Here is a 17,976-nt window from a genome sequence, read left to right on the forward strand (position 1 = left end):
AACACATTCAAGTGTATGAGTCGGGGAGGGGGGGAGAGTCTCATTCAAACCACCACCACAAAAGGCTATCTGAACAAAAACACTGAAGCATCAGAATTAATTGGCACCATATACCAAATGGACTTAACAGATATATATTGAATATTCCACCCAAATACAAAAGAATATACATTCCACTTAATAGCACATGGAAGCTTTTCTAAAACGGACCACATCCTGGGACAAAAACTCTTCATAAGCTCAAGGAGGCTGAAACCAATTTTTGTATCCTATCTGAGCACAAAGCAATAAAACTTAAAAGTGGTAGCAAATAAATCTCTAGTAAGTACACACACTAATGAAATTAAGAACTCATTACTGAATGAATGTGCCAAAGAAGAAAGAAAAATATTTCCAGAAAGAAATAAAAATTTACTCCTGAAACACACTGAAAACAGTCCTACGATGAAAAGCCTGGTGGAACATGTCTTTAATCCAAGCACTCTGGAGGCAGAGGCGGGTGGATCTAGTACCACCTTACTAATTTATGTAGTGAGTTACAAAATAACCAGGGCTATGTAGAGAGACACGTGAAACTTGAAGCTCTTGAAACTGCCAGAAGAAAGCAGGCAACACCCTACATGATATAGGCCTAGGAAAGGATTTTCTGAGAAGACTCTCGATTTGCCCAAGAACTAAGGCCAAAAGATAACAAGTGAGACTTCATAAAACTCAAAAGCTTTTGCACACTAAAGAAACAATCAACAGAGGAAGCCCATATAATGGGAGAAAATCTCTGCCAGCTATACATCTGAGAGAGGATTAATATCCACAATATATAAAGAACTCAAGAAACAAAGAATTCAAAACAAAACAAATGACTAATTTAAAAAATGGGCCTGGGTTCTGAACAGAGAGTTCTCAAAAGAAGTTTGTGGTCTCTGGCAGGGATGGAACAACTTTGTTTTGATGCTCTGGCCCCTAGGGTGGCCGCTGCCGAAAAGGACGTTGCTTTCTGAGAGTTGTGCCTAATTAAGTCTCCAGTTTGCTCCTGCCCCTCACACTGTGAAAAGCTCGCTCTTTCATGACACTGGATTAAGTTATTCCTGTATAAAAATGCAGGACCGTAGTTTAATATGGGACAGAAAGCACACAACAGAAATGGCCATTTGTCTTGGTGACTGTTAGGTTGATAGCCCCCAGTCAGCCTGCACCACAACACTGAAGAGTGAGTGTTCTCCTGCAGGAGACACAGTGCTGCTCCAGTCTCCAGGGAGCATCACACAGGGAACCCATGGTGGAGACTGAAGACACAGAACCAGGCCAATGGAAAGTGCAGGAGGCACAGAGACAGACCTATACCAAAGTCAGCCTGCTTGAAATCACTGTAGAGTTTGGAGAAAACTGCTTTAAGCCTCCAGGCTGCTTTTCCTCCTTTAGAAAACCAGGTTCATCATATTTCCCAGCGAGCTGCTCTCTGAAGACCACTGACTGCCAGCGCCTGATGCCACACCTTGCGTCCCTCTTCCCACCAATCCTTCCTTCCCACTTTCCAAGGCCCCCACCCCATCCCCTCCTTCCCCAGATGCTTACTGCAGAGTTCTCAACTAAGCTCCTGAGAGGGTTAAAGTAAGGGTTTGGATGGGAGAGGGACTCAGCCTTATCAAGTGGTAGTTTCAGAACCAAGAAGCAGTCTCAGGAAGGGGACAGTGGTTTTCTGCTTCAAACTGTAGAAAATCAGCGCTTTCTTCTAAAGAAAACAATAGCTTCTTTCTGTAAAAGCTAAGTGGGCAAGAGAGGCTAGCCTTTTCTCAGAAGCATCTGGTAAGTGAATCCTTTCTAATATAAAATCAGTTTGAGAACCCTACTTAGGCAGTACAAAATGAATGTTCTGCATTTCTGGCTTCTTTCGTAAGAAAAACATCATTACCTTTTCTGATTGTGTTTTGAACAATACACATGGATCCTTCAGGAAGCAACTTGTCCCTGTGGGGATTGAGAAAGGATCAGAGTTAAGCACTGAAACAAGCAATTAATTCCCATTAGAGGATTAAGGCACTCAAGTTCACTTTGAATCAGAAAAGCAAGTTGAGAATGGACTGTTGTATGACCAAGAGGTTACTTGTCAAAGTGAATAAATTAAAGACCAAGAGAGCAGCTAGATGCACAAGAGGCAGGCCCGGGGCTGGGTAAGGCTTCGTGCCTGGGAAGGGCCGACTGCCTTTCTCTCTGCAAACACTGGGGAAAGCAGGGTCTGTGCCATATGCTGCTGTCTTCTAACAGATGTGTCCTGTAGAAATAAGCCGATTCCCTCACCTTACAACACAAGCACACTTTAGACAGCCACACATGGCTGTTCAGCTCAGTTTGGCTGGGAGCTCCAGAGCTTGTACTGAGTAGACTTTTGCGGTGTCTTTGGATGTCACAGATATAGTAAGCAGATGTGGTGTTTACAGTGTCAGAACCGAGGTGCCCTGGATTACAATATAAGAGCCCAAAGCAGAACCTTTGTCTCAAACTTCGCTAAACAATATGCCCATCCAGAAGTCAGTCCAAAGATAGAGCAAGCTCAGCATCTCCAAATGCTTTAGCTCAGCAAAACCTGGCTAGTTAACATTGTCAATATTTAAAAAACAAAAACACCATAGAAATGTCCACCTGGCAGGGTTCTGCTTGAAATGCTGTCACTCAGCACTTTGCTTTCTCGTAGTACAATCCATCCAGTTTCATTTTTCATCACTGAAGCAGAATTGAAAGTGATTCCAAGTCCTTTGCATAACTGCTGGACTGGTCTTGGTTTTTTTCACTAGCCACCTGGTGGCAAGAGTGTAAAAGGCAGATTTTGGACTTTATTTAGGTAGTGTAAATCATAATTATTGTATATGTTCAGTCCATACTTAGAATTCGCACAGGGTGAGCAAAAGGGTTCAGGCTTAAGCTCTTCCAACATTAATTGCTAAGGGATTTTAAATGGATGTTACCTTCTATTTAGAACAACCTTCTAAAAAGGTACCTTCCTATCTATCCTGTTTGTATTAAAATTCAGTGACACAATAAAGTGTTAGTAAAATCTGAACATCACCACTTCAGTTTCTCAACATATGTCAGGCCACTAACAATCCCTGAGTTGTCCAGACTGTGATAGGAACAAGTGGTCAGACCCAGGAGGCATGGAGCTCAGCCTCTGGCCAGATGTCTACCACCCCGCTCGGACCTCAGGGGTCTCCAGAACCAGGGACTGCTGCGCTGTGGACCCACAGCGAGACACTGACAAACGGTACCTTACTCCCTTCCATCAGCAACCAAGTGTCTACTGTGGCTGTACCAAGTTCACAAAGGATACAAAACCAGCCAGGACCATTCATTCTCTTCACTAACTCTGCCAAATGCCACCCTGCCCCTCCTGCCAGCCGCCACTCACAGGCACTGACCTAGGCACTACCCAACTGTGGGGAAACTGAGGAAGGATCTCATAGTGTGGAGGATGGGGTGGGTGGAGCCTGTTTACAGGGAAGTGTCTTATTTTCTAGAAACCTCATGCAGCTCAACAAGGAGTTACGCCCTTCCTCCTCCACAGCAACCCTGTTTTCCTTGGAGCAAAGGCTGAGTATCTGATACAGTTACTCATTAATTCTTCAGAAGTCTCTTAGAACTGTAGGAAACAGGTGGAAAAACAAGATGCTGTGAACTTTAACCCTGGCCCTGGCCTGTGAGCAGGAGCAGGCGCTGAGGTCCCCGGCATCTTGCCAGAGATGGCTGGCCACATCCTGAAGATGCTTTGATGCTCTCATTTGGTTGCTTGCTTCTCTATAGTAAAGACAAGACCTTCCTGCTGGAGTCAGCCTCACCAACTAGACCATTACCCTGGAAAGGAGACAGCCAAACACTGTCCTTGCATTAGTAGCACTGGCTGACTTTGAAATCAGGTAGGGCCTGTTGGTGTGTTCAAAGCTCCAGCCTCTAAAAAGTCTAGGAAAACAAACCTTTATGGCCTTAAAGCCACAAAGGGCTACACAAATGTGGCCTCGGCAACCCATTGTGTCTGTTTTAATACATTCACCAAGACAAAAGTGTTTTCCCTGCTTTGTTATGTTAAAGACTCAAGCAAGTAAAGGTAAAGCAAGGTTTGCCCCCAAACCTAATGTCCCGAGTTTAATGCCTGGGGCCCAGGCAGTGGAAGGACAGAAGCAGACCCTGACCTCCAAATGCATGCTATTGCACACATGTCCCCTCCAAATATATACTGGTGAGTGCCATTTAAGAGACTTAAAGCAGCTACATTGCTATTTTCAAAATACAGTGGTCAACAGTGCAGATACTGCCTTCTCTTTACTTCTGCCCATTTTGAGTATAAAAGTGACTGGAAAATCCCCAAACACTTGCTCTGAAAGGAGCCTTGAAAACACAGGCCAGGTTCATTGGGATGGAGACATGTTGGCCCCTGCTGTTCCAGGTGGCTCAGCAACCAGACCCCTGTCAACAGAGTGGGCAGGCAGATCCAGGCCTCAGAAGGTACCACCTGCAGCTCACACTGGAGCCAACAGGGTGGCCACTGCAAGCCTGCTGCTCTTGGCCAGGTTCCAGGCTTAAATGCTTCAGCTCTGCTCTCAAGCTCACGGTCCAGTTTCGGCCCCAGTTTGCAGCAGTCTGGGTACACAGCTCCAGGTGTCTCACTCGGTGCTGGCCAACACCCCACCAAAGGCCAGTCAAAGGAGAGCCAAGTCTCTGTACCTCGGGAGGCAGCTCAGTAGGAGCGGTTACCCAGGGAAGCGTGTTGGCAGCTGTGGGCTTGAATGGGATCTAGAGTGTGCAAGCTCCATCTCAGCAAGGCGAAAAAGAGCCCAGTGGAGGATCGCACTTCTTAGAGGAGGCACAGCGACACTCTCCAACTTGATCCAGGTGGTTCTACGGTGGTAGCCATTTGTGGAAAATATTTTGTGTGCAAATTAATAAAGAGTTGATACAGAAAATACTAGTGAGTCAGGCACAGTGGTACACACCTATAATTCTAGCATTTTGGCTCATGAAGAAAGATGGCAAATTCAAGGCCACCATGAACTACAACTACCCAGTTTCAAAAATAAAAATCTAATGAGCACAAAAAAGGGAGGCAGCTTGAGGGTCACTGAGCCTCCTGTCTTTGCCTGTATTAGGGAATTCAGCCTCCTAATCCCTTATCAGAGACAGAGGTTCCTTATCTTCCCTTCAGAGTTTCCACAACTGCGAGTTCCTGCAATCTTTCTGAAACGGACTTGTGCTACCCTGTTACATTCAATCACTTTCTGGAACCTGACTCACAGTGAAACAGAGTAAGACATGTTCCTCTGCAGCTGCTATCCTTGCTCAAGGAAAGAGGCTGAGTCTGGGTCAACAGGCACAGGAGGTAATAATGCAGGGTGTGTGGGTCCCAGACATTAGGGCATACAGCCAGAGCCGTTTTCACCCACCAGGGCCCCATCTATGCTAACTGCTGACTAAGCAGTGACTTCCCACACTCAGCTAAGAAATACAGCAAATGATCTTTTGGAATATTTTCCAGACTCCTGGAGGGCAGCGTGCTTTTAACTCACACGGCAACTGCTCGGAATGTGTTTACTATGCCTGGACCAAGTTCTCTGGTCAAGGAGCTAACAAAGACTAACAATCCAGGTCTTGTCCTAATTCACCCTCAGTTAATGGGAGATGCAGGAAAGTGGGGCATCTAGATTGAACCAGAAAAAAAAGTCCCCTTGACACATAATAATCAAAAAAGTAAACATAAGGAACAAAGAAAGAATATTAAAAGCTGCCAGGGAAAAAGACAAGTAACATATAAAGGCAGACCTAGAATTGCACCTGACTTCTCAATGGAGATCCTAGAAGCTGAAGGTGGATGTGCTTCAGTCTCTAGGAGACCACAGGCAGTTTACACCAAGTCTATATAGCCAATATCAAATTAAATAGGGAGAAACTTAAAGCAGTGCCACTAAAATCAGAAACAAGACAGTCTCTTGGTACAGACTACCTCTGTACCAAGTAACTATATCTAGGAAAACTTTCAATCACCACAGATGGTGAAGATATTCTATGATAAAGCCAAATTTAAACTATCTATCTACAAATCCAGTCCTACAGAAGAAGCCAGAAAGAAAACACCATCAGGAATAAATACACTCAGACCAGCAAAATCAAAAGAAAGGAAACACACACCACCACAACAAAATACCAAGAACCTTAACAAGCACTGGTCACTGATATCTCTCAGTATCAGTAGTCTCAATCCCCTCATAGTAAGACATAGACTGGATGGATACAAAAAACAGGATTTATCCTTCTGGTGCATCCAAGGTACATACCTCAACATCAAGGATAGACATTACTTCAGGATAAAGGGTTGGAAACAGATAGTCCAAGTAAATGAACTTAAGAAACAAGTTGGCATAGCCATTTTAATATCTATAAACAAAATAGGCTTCAAACCAAAACTAATCAAGAGATAGGAAAGGACACTACATACTCATCAAAGGAACACTCCACCAAGAAGGCATTTCAATTCTTAACATCTACGCCCCAAATACAAGGGTACCCATGTTTGTAAAAGAAACACTGCTACAGCTTAAATCGCATACTGACCCTCACACATAGACAGGAGGAGACTTCAATACCCGATTCTCACCAATGGACAGGCCATCCAAACAAAAACTAAACAGAAATACTGGAGCTATCAGATGTCATAAACCAAATGGAACTAAGAAATATTTACAGAACATTTTACCCAAACACAAGTGAATCTACCTCTGTACACCTCAGGGAACTTTCTCCAAAACTGACCACACACTTGGACCTAAAGCAAGTCTCAAGAGACAAGAAAATTGAAATAACCTCCTGTATCCAAGCTGGTCTTCAACAACAACAGAAACAACAGAAAGCCTAGAAACTCACAGAAACTCTCTCTCTACTGAGTGAAAAATGAGTCAAGACAGAAATAAAGTACAAAATTAAAGACTTTCTAGAAGTCAATGAAAATGAATACATATAAGCACACCCAAACTTATGGAACACAATGAAAATGATTCTAATTAGGTTCACAGTACTAAGTGCCTACATGAAAAAACTGGAGAGATCTCATACTAGCAACTTTACAGCACACTTGGATGTTCTATAAAAAAAAAAAAAAAAAAAAAAAAAAAAAAAAAGAAAGTAATTATACCCAAGAGGAGTAGCTCAGTGAGAAATAATCAAACTCAGGGCTGATAGACCAGCAAGAAATAAACTCAGAGCTGAAATCAATAAAATAGAAACAGAGAACAATACAAAGAATCAGTGAAACAAACAGTTGGTTCTTTGAGAAAATCAACAAGATAGACAAAATTCTTACCCAAACTAAGTAAAAGGCAGAGAGGATATAGAAATTAATAAAATCAGAAACAGACACTAAAGAAAACCAGAGAATCATAAAGATAAACTTTAAAAACCTGTACTCCACCAAATTGGAAAATCTAAAAGAAATGGACAATTCTCAATAGGTACCACTTACTAAAATTAAATTAAAAAAAAACAATTTAAATAGATCTATAACACCTACTGAAATATAAGTAGTCATCAAAAGTCTTCCAACCAAAAAAAGCCCGGGGCCAGACAGTTTTTTTTTTTTTTTTTACCAGACTTTCAAAGAAAAGTTAAAGCCAATACTCCTACCACATTCACCCTGATACCCAAACCATATAAAAAAAAAAACAACAAAGAAAGAGAATTACAGACCAATTTTCCTTATGAACATACATGCATAAATACTCAATAAAAGACTTGCAAATCAAAAAGATCATTTATCATGATCAAGTAAGCTTCATCCCAGGGATTCAGGGATGGTTCAATATATAAAATTCAATAAATGCAATCCACCATATAAACAAACTAAAAGAAAAAAAAATCATATGATCATCTCATTAGAGGCAGGAAAGGCCTTTGACAAAATCTAACACCCCTTCATGATAAAAGTCTTGGAGAGACTAAGGCTACAAGGGACATTCCTGAACATAATAAAGGCAGTTTACAGCAAGTCTATATAGCCAATATCAAATTAAATAGGGAGAAACTTAAAGCAGTGCCACTAAAATCAGAAACAAGACAAGGTTTCCACTTTCTCCATATCAATTCAATATATTACTTGAAGTCTTAGTACAATAAGACAACTAGATGAAGGAGATCAAGGGATACAAATTGGAAAGAAAGAAGTCAAAGTATCATTACTGATAAAAATTGATAAACATCGACTTACTGATAAAAAACTCCAAGTCTGTGAAGAAAGAAATTAACGAAGTTATCAGAAGATGGAGAGATCTTTTATGCTCGTAGATCAGTAGGATTAACATAGTAAAAATGGCCATCCTACCAAAAGCAATCTATAGATTCAATGCAATTGCCATCAAAATTTTAAGACAATTCTTCACAGGCCTTGCAATGACAATTCTCAACTATACCTGAAAAAACAAGAACCCAGGGCAGCTAAAACCACCCTGAACAATAAAAGACCTGCTGGGGGTCTCCCATGTCATCTTGTACTGTACAGCATGGTGCTGGCATAGAAACAGACACATTGACCAATGGAATCAAATCGAAGACCCTGACATAAATCCATACACCTATGCACACCTGATTTTTTTTTAAAGGAAGCCAGAAATACACACTAGAATAAAAGGCAGCATCTCCAACAAATGGTGCTGGTCTAACTGGATGTCTCCCTGTGGAAGAATGCAAACAGATTCATATTTATCATCCTGTACAAAACTCAAGTCCAACAGGATCAAAAACCTCAACATAAAACCAGATACAGTGAACGTAATAGAAGAGAAAATGGAGAAATAGGCATAACATTATCCTTTTATTCAAATGATTTTTTCCTGTACCTGTTTGCAAGCCTTGTTTTGAGAATCTCCTGTCTCAATGTTATATAAACTCTGCTCCCCAACTCTCCCGTTATGCCAATAAAGCATGCTTACAGCCAATAGAATAGCAGGGGAGGAGAAGTCAGAAGAGGAAGAAGGGGATTCAGCCACGGGCAGAGAGATCAGAAGAAGGAGCTGGAATAGGAAAGTCACAAAGTGCAACTATCTCTGGGATGCATGCTGGGAGGAAGCCAGATTAGCATAGAGGGTTAAGAATAGTTAATACTGCTCAGGATTGTGCTGTGAAGCTTGTTAAAATACTATAATTAAGTATGGACCACATGTGTCTTCCTGCTTCTGGGATACCTTGCTCAGGATGATCTTTTCTAGACCCCACCATCTACCTGCAAATTTCATGATTTCCTTGTTTTTTAATTGCTGAATAGTATTCCATTGTGTAAATGTACCACACTTTCTGTATCCTTTCCTCAGTTGAGGGACATCTGGGTTTCCAGGTTCTGGCTATTACAAATAAAGCTGCTACAAACATGGTTGAGCAAATGTCCTTGTTGTGTACTTGAGCCTCTTTTGGACATATGCCTAGGAGTGGTATAGCTGGATATTGAGGAGGCACTATTCCTAATTGAGAAAGCGCCAGATGGATTTCCAAAGTGGTTGTACAAATTTACATTCCCACCATCAATGAAGGAGGGTTCCCAATTCTCCACAACCTCTCCAGCATGTGTTGTTATTTGAGTTTTTAACCTTTGCCATTCTGATGGTGTAAGGCAAAATCTCAAGGTTGTTTTGATTTGCATCTCTCTGATGGCTAAGGACGTTAAACATCTCTTTAGGTGTTTCTTTGCCATTCTATATTCCTCTACAGAGAATTCTCTGTTTAGCTCCATACCCGATTTTTTTAAATTGGATTGCTTGATTTATTGCTTTTTAATTTCTTTAGTTCTTTATATATTCTGGGTATTAGCCCTCTGTCAGATATAGGGTTGGTGAAGATCCTTTCCCAGTCTGTAGGCTGTCATTTTATTCTGATGACTATGTCTTTTGCTTTACAGCAGCTTTTCAGTTTCATGAGGTCCCATTTATCCATTGTTGCTCTTAGAGCCTGTGCTGCTAGTGTTCTGGTCAGGAAGTTGTCTCCTGTGCCAATGAGTTCCAGGCTCTTCCCCACTTTTTCTTCTAATGGACAGGGGAAGTAGGAGAAAAAAGGAACAGGACAGAAGCCTACCGCGAGGGCCTCTGAAAGACTCTACCTAGCAGTGTATCAAAGCAGATGTGGAGACTCATAACCAAACCTTTGGCAGAGTGAAGGGAATCATATGAATGAAGGGGGAGTTAGAATGACCTAGAGAGGACAGGAGCTCCACAAGGACAAAATATATCAGGGCACAGGGGCCCTCTATGAGACTGTTTCTCTAACCAAGGACCATGTAAAGATATAACCTAGAACTCCTGCTCGGATGTAGCCCATGGTAGCTCAGTAACAAATGGGTTTCCCTAGTAAGGAGAACAGGAACTATTTCTGACATGAACTTAACGACTGGCTCCTTTACCTGCCCCCCCCACCCCCGAGGGAGGAACAGTCTTGCTGGGCCACAGAGGAGGACATGGCAGCCAGTCCTGAAGATACCTGATAAGCTAGGGTCAGATAGAAGCAGAGAAGGTCCTCCCCTAGCAGTGGACTTGGAAATGGGCAGGGAGGAGATGAGGGAGGGAGGGTGGGATTGGGAGGGAATGAGGGAAAGGGTTATGGCTGGATACAAAGTAAATAACCTGTGATTAATATAAAAAAATAAAAAATAAAAAAAAAAAGAGTACTTGCTACTGTTAGTATTTGGGCAGCCTGCTTCTGGGTTGCCTAGCAACCTACAATGTCTTCCTGTGTCACTGGCCAGGTAGCTACACCTAGCAGGGGTGGTTAAGGACCAAAGAGCCACTTTGTCTCTCTCTAGGCTCTTGCCCTCTCCCCTTTCTGTGTCAAGACACCCCCTCTGTTCCCCCTATCATGTCTCACACTCTCCTTCTCTCTCTTTCTTCATCTCCATCTAATAAACCCCTTTCATATAAAACCTGCTGTGTGCATCATCATCATTTATTAGGTCCTAACAGCTACTCGTCCAGAGGACTAGAGTTTATTCCCAGCACCAGAGTCCGTCTGCTTCTTATAACTCCAGCCAGGGAATCTGCCATCTTCTTCTGTTCCTGTAAGCGGCTTATATACACACTGAGAGACACAACTAACTGAATACAGTAGGAAAGCAAGAAATGAGGGGAAAACAGCACTAATTTTTATATCATTAAATATAAAGTTATATCACTGGGGCTGACAATGCTTCTCTCAAGATCCACCAACTAGCTAACAAAATCCCCAGGACCCAGCATGAGAAAACCCTTTTCAGTCGTAGGTCAGAAAAATCCAAGAGACTCTCAAAACAATACAGACTATTTCTGTTGCCCTGATTTAAAGGCAGTCCCTATCACATACTTTTGACAGAGGAGTCAAGGATTTGAGGTAAAGGTCATCTGAAAGCCTCCTCCCTGAGAACTAGCTTTCATAGTACCTGAAGTTACCATGCAAGCTGCCAAGGGAGAAAAGCAGCAAAAAAATCTGACCTACCTGTGATACCTTCGAACCAAAACTATGCCCAAGAGAGGGCAAGAGATTCCTAAAGATGCAACAGTGAAGCTCAATATCTTGGCAGTAACTAAGCTATCTAATTGGACTTAAGCAAAAACTACCTCCAAGCCAGAATGTGTAACCAGTCAAATGGCACTAGTCAATAGTCAATAGTCAATAGTCACTAGCATTAAAGAAACCCCTAGGAAGCCAGGGAAACAGTTCAGCCAGTAAAGGCATTTGCCATGAAACATGCTAAGCTCAGTTCAAGCGTGGGAACCCACATGGTGGAAGGGAGAACCAACTCCCATAAGTTGTCCTCTGACTTCCACACATATACACAATAAATGCTTTTTTTTTTTTAAGAAAAAAAAAAAAAGAAAAGAAAGAAAAAGGAAGGAAATCATGGGCTGTTCCAAATCAGAGTCAGCCATTGTGTGTGTGTAAGTTGAGCCTTGAAGGAAATTTTAAAACAGCCACAAAAACAAAAACCAAAAAACAGAACAAAATAAAATAAAGCCAACCAACCAACCAACCAAACAAACAAACAAAAAACCAAAATAAAAAAACCAAAACAACCATAAAACTCCAGAAAATTAAACATTATTTGAACACAACACATTCCATATTTATCAGCCATGACTATGTTTGGATGGTAACTGCAGAGCTAGGTATGTACAGAAAGACTTCAAACCCTGCAAAGCCCAAGTTCATATCAGGAAAGTTACTAAATCCCTGTCCTTGCCTGAAAGAGGCAACCATTAACTGTACACATTTTATACAAACTCACATAAAAACTAGAACATTTTGAGGTACTCTGCTAATAGGTGTGGTCCCAGAAAAAAATATTCCTTCTTTGCAGGTCCAAACCTAACCATCTAGGGGAAAACCGTTACACTCTCTAGAATAAACTGCTTTAAATCAATTTTTTTTTTTTTTTTTTTTTTTTTTTGTGGTGTTGAGGGTAAACCCAGGACTCTGCTGTACCACTGAGCTATGATATGGCCTGTTTACATGGACAATGGGAGAAAGGTGTATATCAGCTGGAACAGAATCATGACCTCTGTTCAGTGGCTACCTGGAAGTTCCTCTGGACTACGTCTATGCTTCCATGTTTGGTTAAAAATTTTCCAACTAAATAGGAAAATCAGAACCTTGGTAAACAAACAAACAAACAAAAAGCCAGAACTTCTCATCAGGGAGCCCTTCCTTCCTAGGTCCAGGGTGGCCCAGCTCTCCCTATACCAGGCAGTCTCAACACACCTGTTGTTTCCGTGCTCTCTCTCTGAACGGTTTCATTTTGCTCGTCCTGTCTTTTGTTCATCTAAAATCAGCAATGTCACTGTCCCATTTCTACAGAAAGTCATCCTCTGCCCAAGGCTTGGCACCAAATGACCTTTGCTGTGTCCCTGCAACCCCACCCCGGGAGCATTCACTCCAACAGCACATGGCCTTGTACTTATTCTAGTGATGATCTACTGACTCATGGTGCAATATAAACCCAGAGACTGGACAATCGGCCTTTTCTGTGAACTCAGTTGAGGGAGCATAATCACACCTCACAAAATAACCACATAGCTCCGGGTTCTAGGTGTTGGTCTGCAACCCAAGTTTGCCATGTCCAGAGTAGTTTCATCAACAATACAGAGAAGCCTTTGACTGAAGGATGAATTTGTTAGTCAAGATGTTGGGTGGTCATGGTTAGCTCAGGCTCTCTGAATAAAATTTCTAATATTTATTGGCTCCAGACTGGGAATGTTCTAGAGAAGGCTGCTAAGACCATTTGATGTTGTCCTCCTATTGCTACCTTCCCATGGGCCATGTTCCTCTTCAAACCTGACAGCAAGACCCTGGCCAAAGCCAATAAAATATCACCCCATGGCTTCTTTTCAAGCATTGACAGTTTACTAGATAAAGAGAAAACTTTTTTTTTGTTTTGTTTTGTTATTTTTTTGATATAAAATCTTGTATAGCTGGGGAAAGCCAGCTAGCTTCAGTCTTCTGAGTGCTAGGATTACAGACATAAGCCACCACACCTGACTTCAACACATAAAAATTAGTGCAGGGTTTTTATTTGGGTTCTGTGCCATACAGTGCCATCCACTACCCAAGAGCACCATGAATGGCCATTAGTAGGATTCTCGATCACTATCCCACACAGAAGGTTTGCTTTCCAGTGCTGGAGATCCAACCTTGGGCCTTTTGCATGCTCAGGTAATGCTTAGTAAAGTTTACTACTTTACACAAAAAGTTCAGTACTAAAATCTACAAATTAACTTTGCAAACTAAGCTTTTAAAGACAAATGTTCTCCTTTGGGGAAGACTGGCTTGCTTACTCAGGGACTTCTGGGAGAAGGTTCAGGAAAATGAGGCCAAACTGCAGGGCTCCTCACGTGAGCATTTCAATTACAGAAACCAGGGCCTCCTGCCTTCAATTACAAAAAATAAGCACCCATGTGTGCCAGACTTACCTCCCACCCCACCCCCTTCAGAGGACATTCCAACTGATGCAAAGATAGCCTTTCCTTTAAAATCATGATTTCTTCCTGGGACCTCCAGCCTACTATGAAAAAAAAAAAGAAAAGGGTACTAATCTAATCTGTTTCCTTATTCCTTCAACATGAGTAAACTGAACATGAGTTAAGCTAAGCTAAAACCCACGCACACCTCTGATGGGTCTGCGTGAGGCTGTGCTTAAAGAGTGAACAGCAATAATAACCACGGATAGAACCAAAGGCAAGCAGCGCCAAAGATCCAGGCGTTAATTATTAACCGCTCCACAGGAAACCAAGAGCAGAGCAGAAGCTGGCTTGGGATTCTTTGGGCAAGTTTTGTCTCCCCGCACAGAACTCCTAAAATCAAAAAGCAGACCTTTTGAAAACCTCTAGCCTCATTGCTCTCAGGATCTTAAACTACCTGTGGGTGCCATCTGCCCCGCAAGGGGCGCGCACCGGTCCGCTCGGGCGAGCGTCTCAGCCTGCGTCGCCGCCGCGGCCACCGCGCTCACCCCAGGGGCCGTCCCCGGCAGTTTTCCGGGGTCAAACGCGCGCTCCGCCCCGCGGGTTCCGCCCGGCCGGCCCCGCACCTGCCGGGACGCCGGGGGCCGACGCTCCGGGGCCGGTGACCCCGTCGCCCAGCCGCCCCGGGCTCCGGGTCCCAGCCCGCCGCAGCGCCTCACCTGCACCCAGTCACGGGGATCGCGGGAAGCTCGGCCGGCCGCGGAGCGGAAACAGCCGCGGGCGCCGCACCCAAACCGCCCCGGGCGGCGCCCCCTGCAGGCCGCCGGCCTCCGCCCGCCCCTGCGGCGCCCTGGCCCGACGCACACCTGAGCGAGCGAGCGCGGGTGTGCCTCTTTCCAAGCGCACAGACAACTATCCAAAACCACCTTCCTCTGAAAGCAACGCAAGTTACTCACCCCCTACCCCAACGCACACACAGGTGTGCAGTCTACCAGGCACAGTGACAACCACTCCCCGGGGGGGTCTCTGTATTATACACGCCTTGACTCGACCCAACCACACCTGAGACTCACTACTTCAGAGAGACTCTTAAAGTTGGAGACACTCTACCTCACATAAATACTGAGGTGACGCGAAACTCAGATCTGAGGAAGTCTCCTCAGGACATATTGATGCATCACCAAGGCCTCACACCTGTTCACACACACATTACCTACAGAATACAAGCAATGTAGAAATTCTGTCCACTTACCAACTTTTTTTTTTTTTTTTTTTTTTAATGTGTAGGAGCTAATGGATGGACCAGTTTTCCCCTGTATCCTAACCCTAGGACCAGAAGAGATGGATGGGAACCAAAAGCTGAGGGCAACTTTTTGTCTAGATATTTTCATCATGGAAGGATTTTCCTCACAGCAGAATGCAGGCAGACATGACGCTGGAGAGGTGAGTTCTATATCTGAATCAGCAGCCAAAAGCAATGCCACAGAGATCATGAGAGGCCCCTTGTCTCCTTCAAGACAACTGATTTCTTTTATCATTTCCTATCCCTTTGGTTTATTTGTGTATGTGGAATACTTAAAATCGTTTTGTATTCTTGGTTTTCATGTGGAAATATCCAATGATGATGACATGGTTGTATTTTAAATAGATGTCCAAGTCTAGAAGAAATATAACCGATCATCATATCCATAAACTACTAATTTTATAGCAATAGGACCATGAGAGGGAGAAGGGAGTATTAAAGGAGGACCTGAGAAGAAGAGAAGGGCAGTTACAGGGTACACATGACATCAAACCAGAAGATAGTAGGATGTAGAAGGGAGGAGTGGAGAAGATGAGCAATAAAAACAGTAACTATGAAAGTCTCACAGAAAGCTGATGAGAAGAAGGCTAAGGTATACTTAAAGTCATTGGTTTACTGCAGTCTTCTGTAAATGTTGTGTTTATTTCCTCAGATGATGGGATAAAATGAGAGCTGTACCCAAGTTTTTTGAATACAAGGCTTAGACTGAAAACAGAGCATTTCTATCTAACTGTCCCTACGCCTAGGCCTGGAAGCATCTAGCTTCCAAACAATCTAATCTTTCACAAGCCCAGACCTTGAAGGCTTCAGCTTCCAGCCTGTCTGCTAACCTAGATCTAGAATGTTTTCATCCTCTCAGACTTACTGCTGAGTAAGCTCACTTTTTCTAGTCTGGCTGGCTGGTTCAACTCTGCTGTTCTGGCTCAAAACTCTCCAAGCTGATTCAAACTGGCTTCTCTTTGCTTCTCACTGAATTGCTCTGCTTGGAAAAACTGCCCCTGAACTCCACAAACTGAACTGCATGAACTCCACTGCACTCAACTGACCTGCACCAAGCTGCACTGAACTGGACTGTCCCCATGAACCCTCGTGCTCTCGATCTGTACGGCCCTGAAGTAGCTTCTCCTTCTGTCTGTTCTTGTGGGAGTTGGGCCTGTGCTACTGGACTCATTCTGTCAAATCTTTTTTCTGATCCACCACTTTGCCTGCCTCTCAATTGGGTATTACTGTTTGATATTAAAGATGAGTACTAAATTCCAGCAAGAGGAATTAAAGGTGTGTCTTGTCTATATTCCAGCCAGAGGGATTAAAGATATATATTAAGGATGTATCATTATTCCAGCTGACCTAGATCTTCAGATGTGAAACCTTACCAGATTAGCCATGTTGCTGGATTAAAATTCCTCTACAATCTTCTCATTTCACAGTAGAAAAATTAATAAAACCAGTAATGATCACATTGCATTTACTAGAAGCAACTGGGGCACAAAATAAATAAGCAGTGAACCCCAGGTTCCAGGTAAATGTGGTGAGCTAGCTCATCTTTGCCTGGAGCAACTAATTCATTTGGGACAAAACCCAAACAAGGGATGATTTTTTAATCCACATTCTTTCAACATTTATGGATAGCTCTGATTACTCCATTCAGAAAGCTCATCCGCTTTGGCTGTTGGCTAACACTGTGATCTCGAGAGGCAATGCTGAGTCAGAAAACAGTGATAAATACAGCCTTTGTGGGTATTCAATAATGCTAAATATTAACCTGACTACAATAATTAGATGAAATAAATAAGTTTTAGAAAAGCAAACCAGGCGTGGTGGTGCACGCCTTTAATCCCAGCATTCGGTAGGCAGAGGTAGGCGGATCTTTGTGAGTTTGAGACTAGCCTGGTCTACAAAGTTCCAGGACAGACAGAGTGGTTATACAGAGGGAACCCTGTCTCAGGGGTGGGGGTTTAAAAAAACAAATCAAGCAAAATTTCTAGGTTAGCATATATATTTGTGTCTTGTTGTACTCTAGAGGCAGATTGCCCAAAAGAAATGTACAGTGAACGCAGCTACAATTTTAAAGTGTTAGTTCTTATGGTGTTGGGGCTCAATCCTAGAGTCTTGTGCATGCTAGATTAGCACTCTGTCACTGAGGCACAGCCACAGTCCACACAGATACAACTCTCAGTTTAGAAGCCATGATTAAAAAGTAAAATGGGAAATTAGTCACGGATCTCTTAGGTTAACCCCAAGCAGCCATCCTTTGATGTCCATGGACGACTGAGTCAAGGACTACCAGAGTTTATGAAAGCCAAAGGGGCCTTGTCCACATCCTCTCATTCTTTATGTCCAAGGCCTAAGATGTCTCTGGCACAGAATAGGTGTAGCAGTTTAAATGACAATGTCCTCATACGCTCAGCTGTTTGAATCCTGTTTGGGTAGGCTGAGGTGGCATGACCTTGCTCAAGGATATACTACTGCTGGCAGGCTAAGGTCTCAAGCCTTCCCCAGGCCGAGTGCCTTCTCTCCTCCATGCTCGCCACTGGAGGTGTGGGCCCTCAGCCTCTGCTATGCCATAATGGATTTCCTCTGGAACCATTAATCCAAATAAGCTTTCTTCTGTAGGTTGCCTTGGCCACAGCGTTTCTATCATAGCAATATAAAAGTGGCTGACACTGTAGGCACTTTTTACTGAGTGAAGGAGGGAACAGGCATTTAATGCTAACTCTGCTTTTGCCACAGCTACTT

The 17,976-nt window shown here is 43.1% G+C and overlaps 1 protein-coding gene across 1 annotated transcript; it reads left to right on the forward strand.

Moving 5' to 3' along the window:
- Positions 1-3,149: 3,149 nt before the first annotated feature.
- LOC132656397 (basic proline-rich protein-like) lies at positions 3,150-16,497 on the forward strand. The gene is made up of 4 exons (XM_060390663.1): positions 3,150-3,256; positions 14,382-14,916; positions 15,225-15,380; positions 16,131-16,497. The coding sequence occupies exons 1-4, from the start codon at positions 3,150-3,152 to the stop codon at positions 16,254-16,256; spliced, it is 924 nt and encodes a 307-aa protein (XP_060246646.1). The 3' UTR covers positions 16,257-16,497.
- Positions 16,498-17,976: the final 1,479 nt, after the last annotated feature.

Source organism: Meriones unguiculatus, chromosome 9 (genome assembly GCF_030254825.1).
Source record: "Meriones unguiculatus strain TT.TT164.6M chromosome 9, Bangor_MerUng_6.1, whole genome shotgun sequence".
NCBI lineage: Eukaryota > Metazoa > Chordata > Mammalia > Rodentia > Muridae > Meriones > Meriones unguiculatus.

Excerpts from the sequence above, each read along its gene's own strand:
- LOC132656397 (XM_060390663.1), top strand. The coding sequence starts at position 3,150 with ATGGAGCTCAGCCTCTGGCCAGATGTCTACCACCCCGCTCGGACCTCA. Across the intron at positions 3,257-14,381 it reads CAGCGAGACACTGACAAACG|GATCTTAAACTACCTGTGGG; the intron begins GTACCTTACTCC and ends CATTGCTCTCAG. Across the intron at positions 15,381-16,130 it reads GCAGACATGACGCTGGAGAG|TCTGGCTGGCTGGTTCAACT; the intron begins GTGAGTTCTATA and ends CACTTTTTCTAG.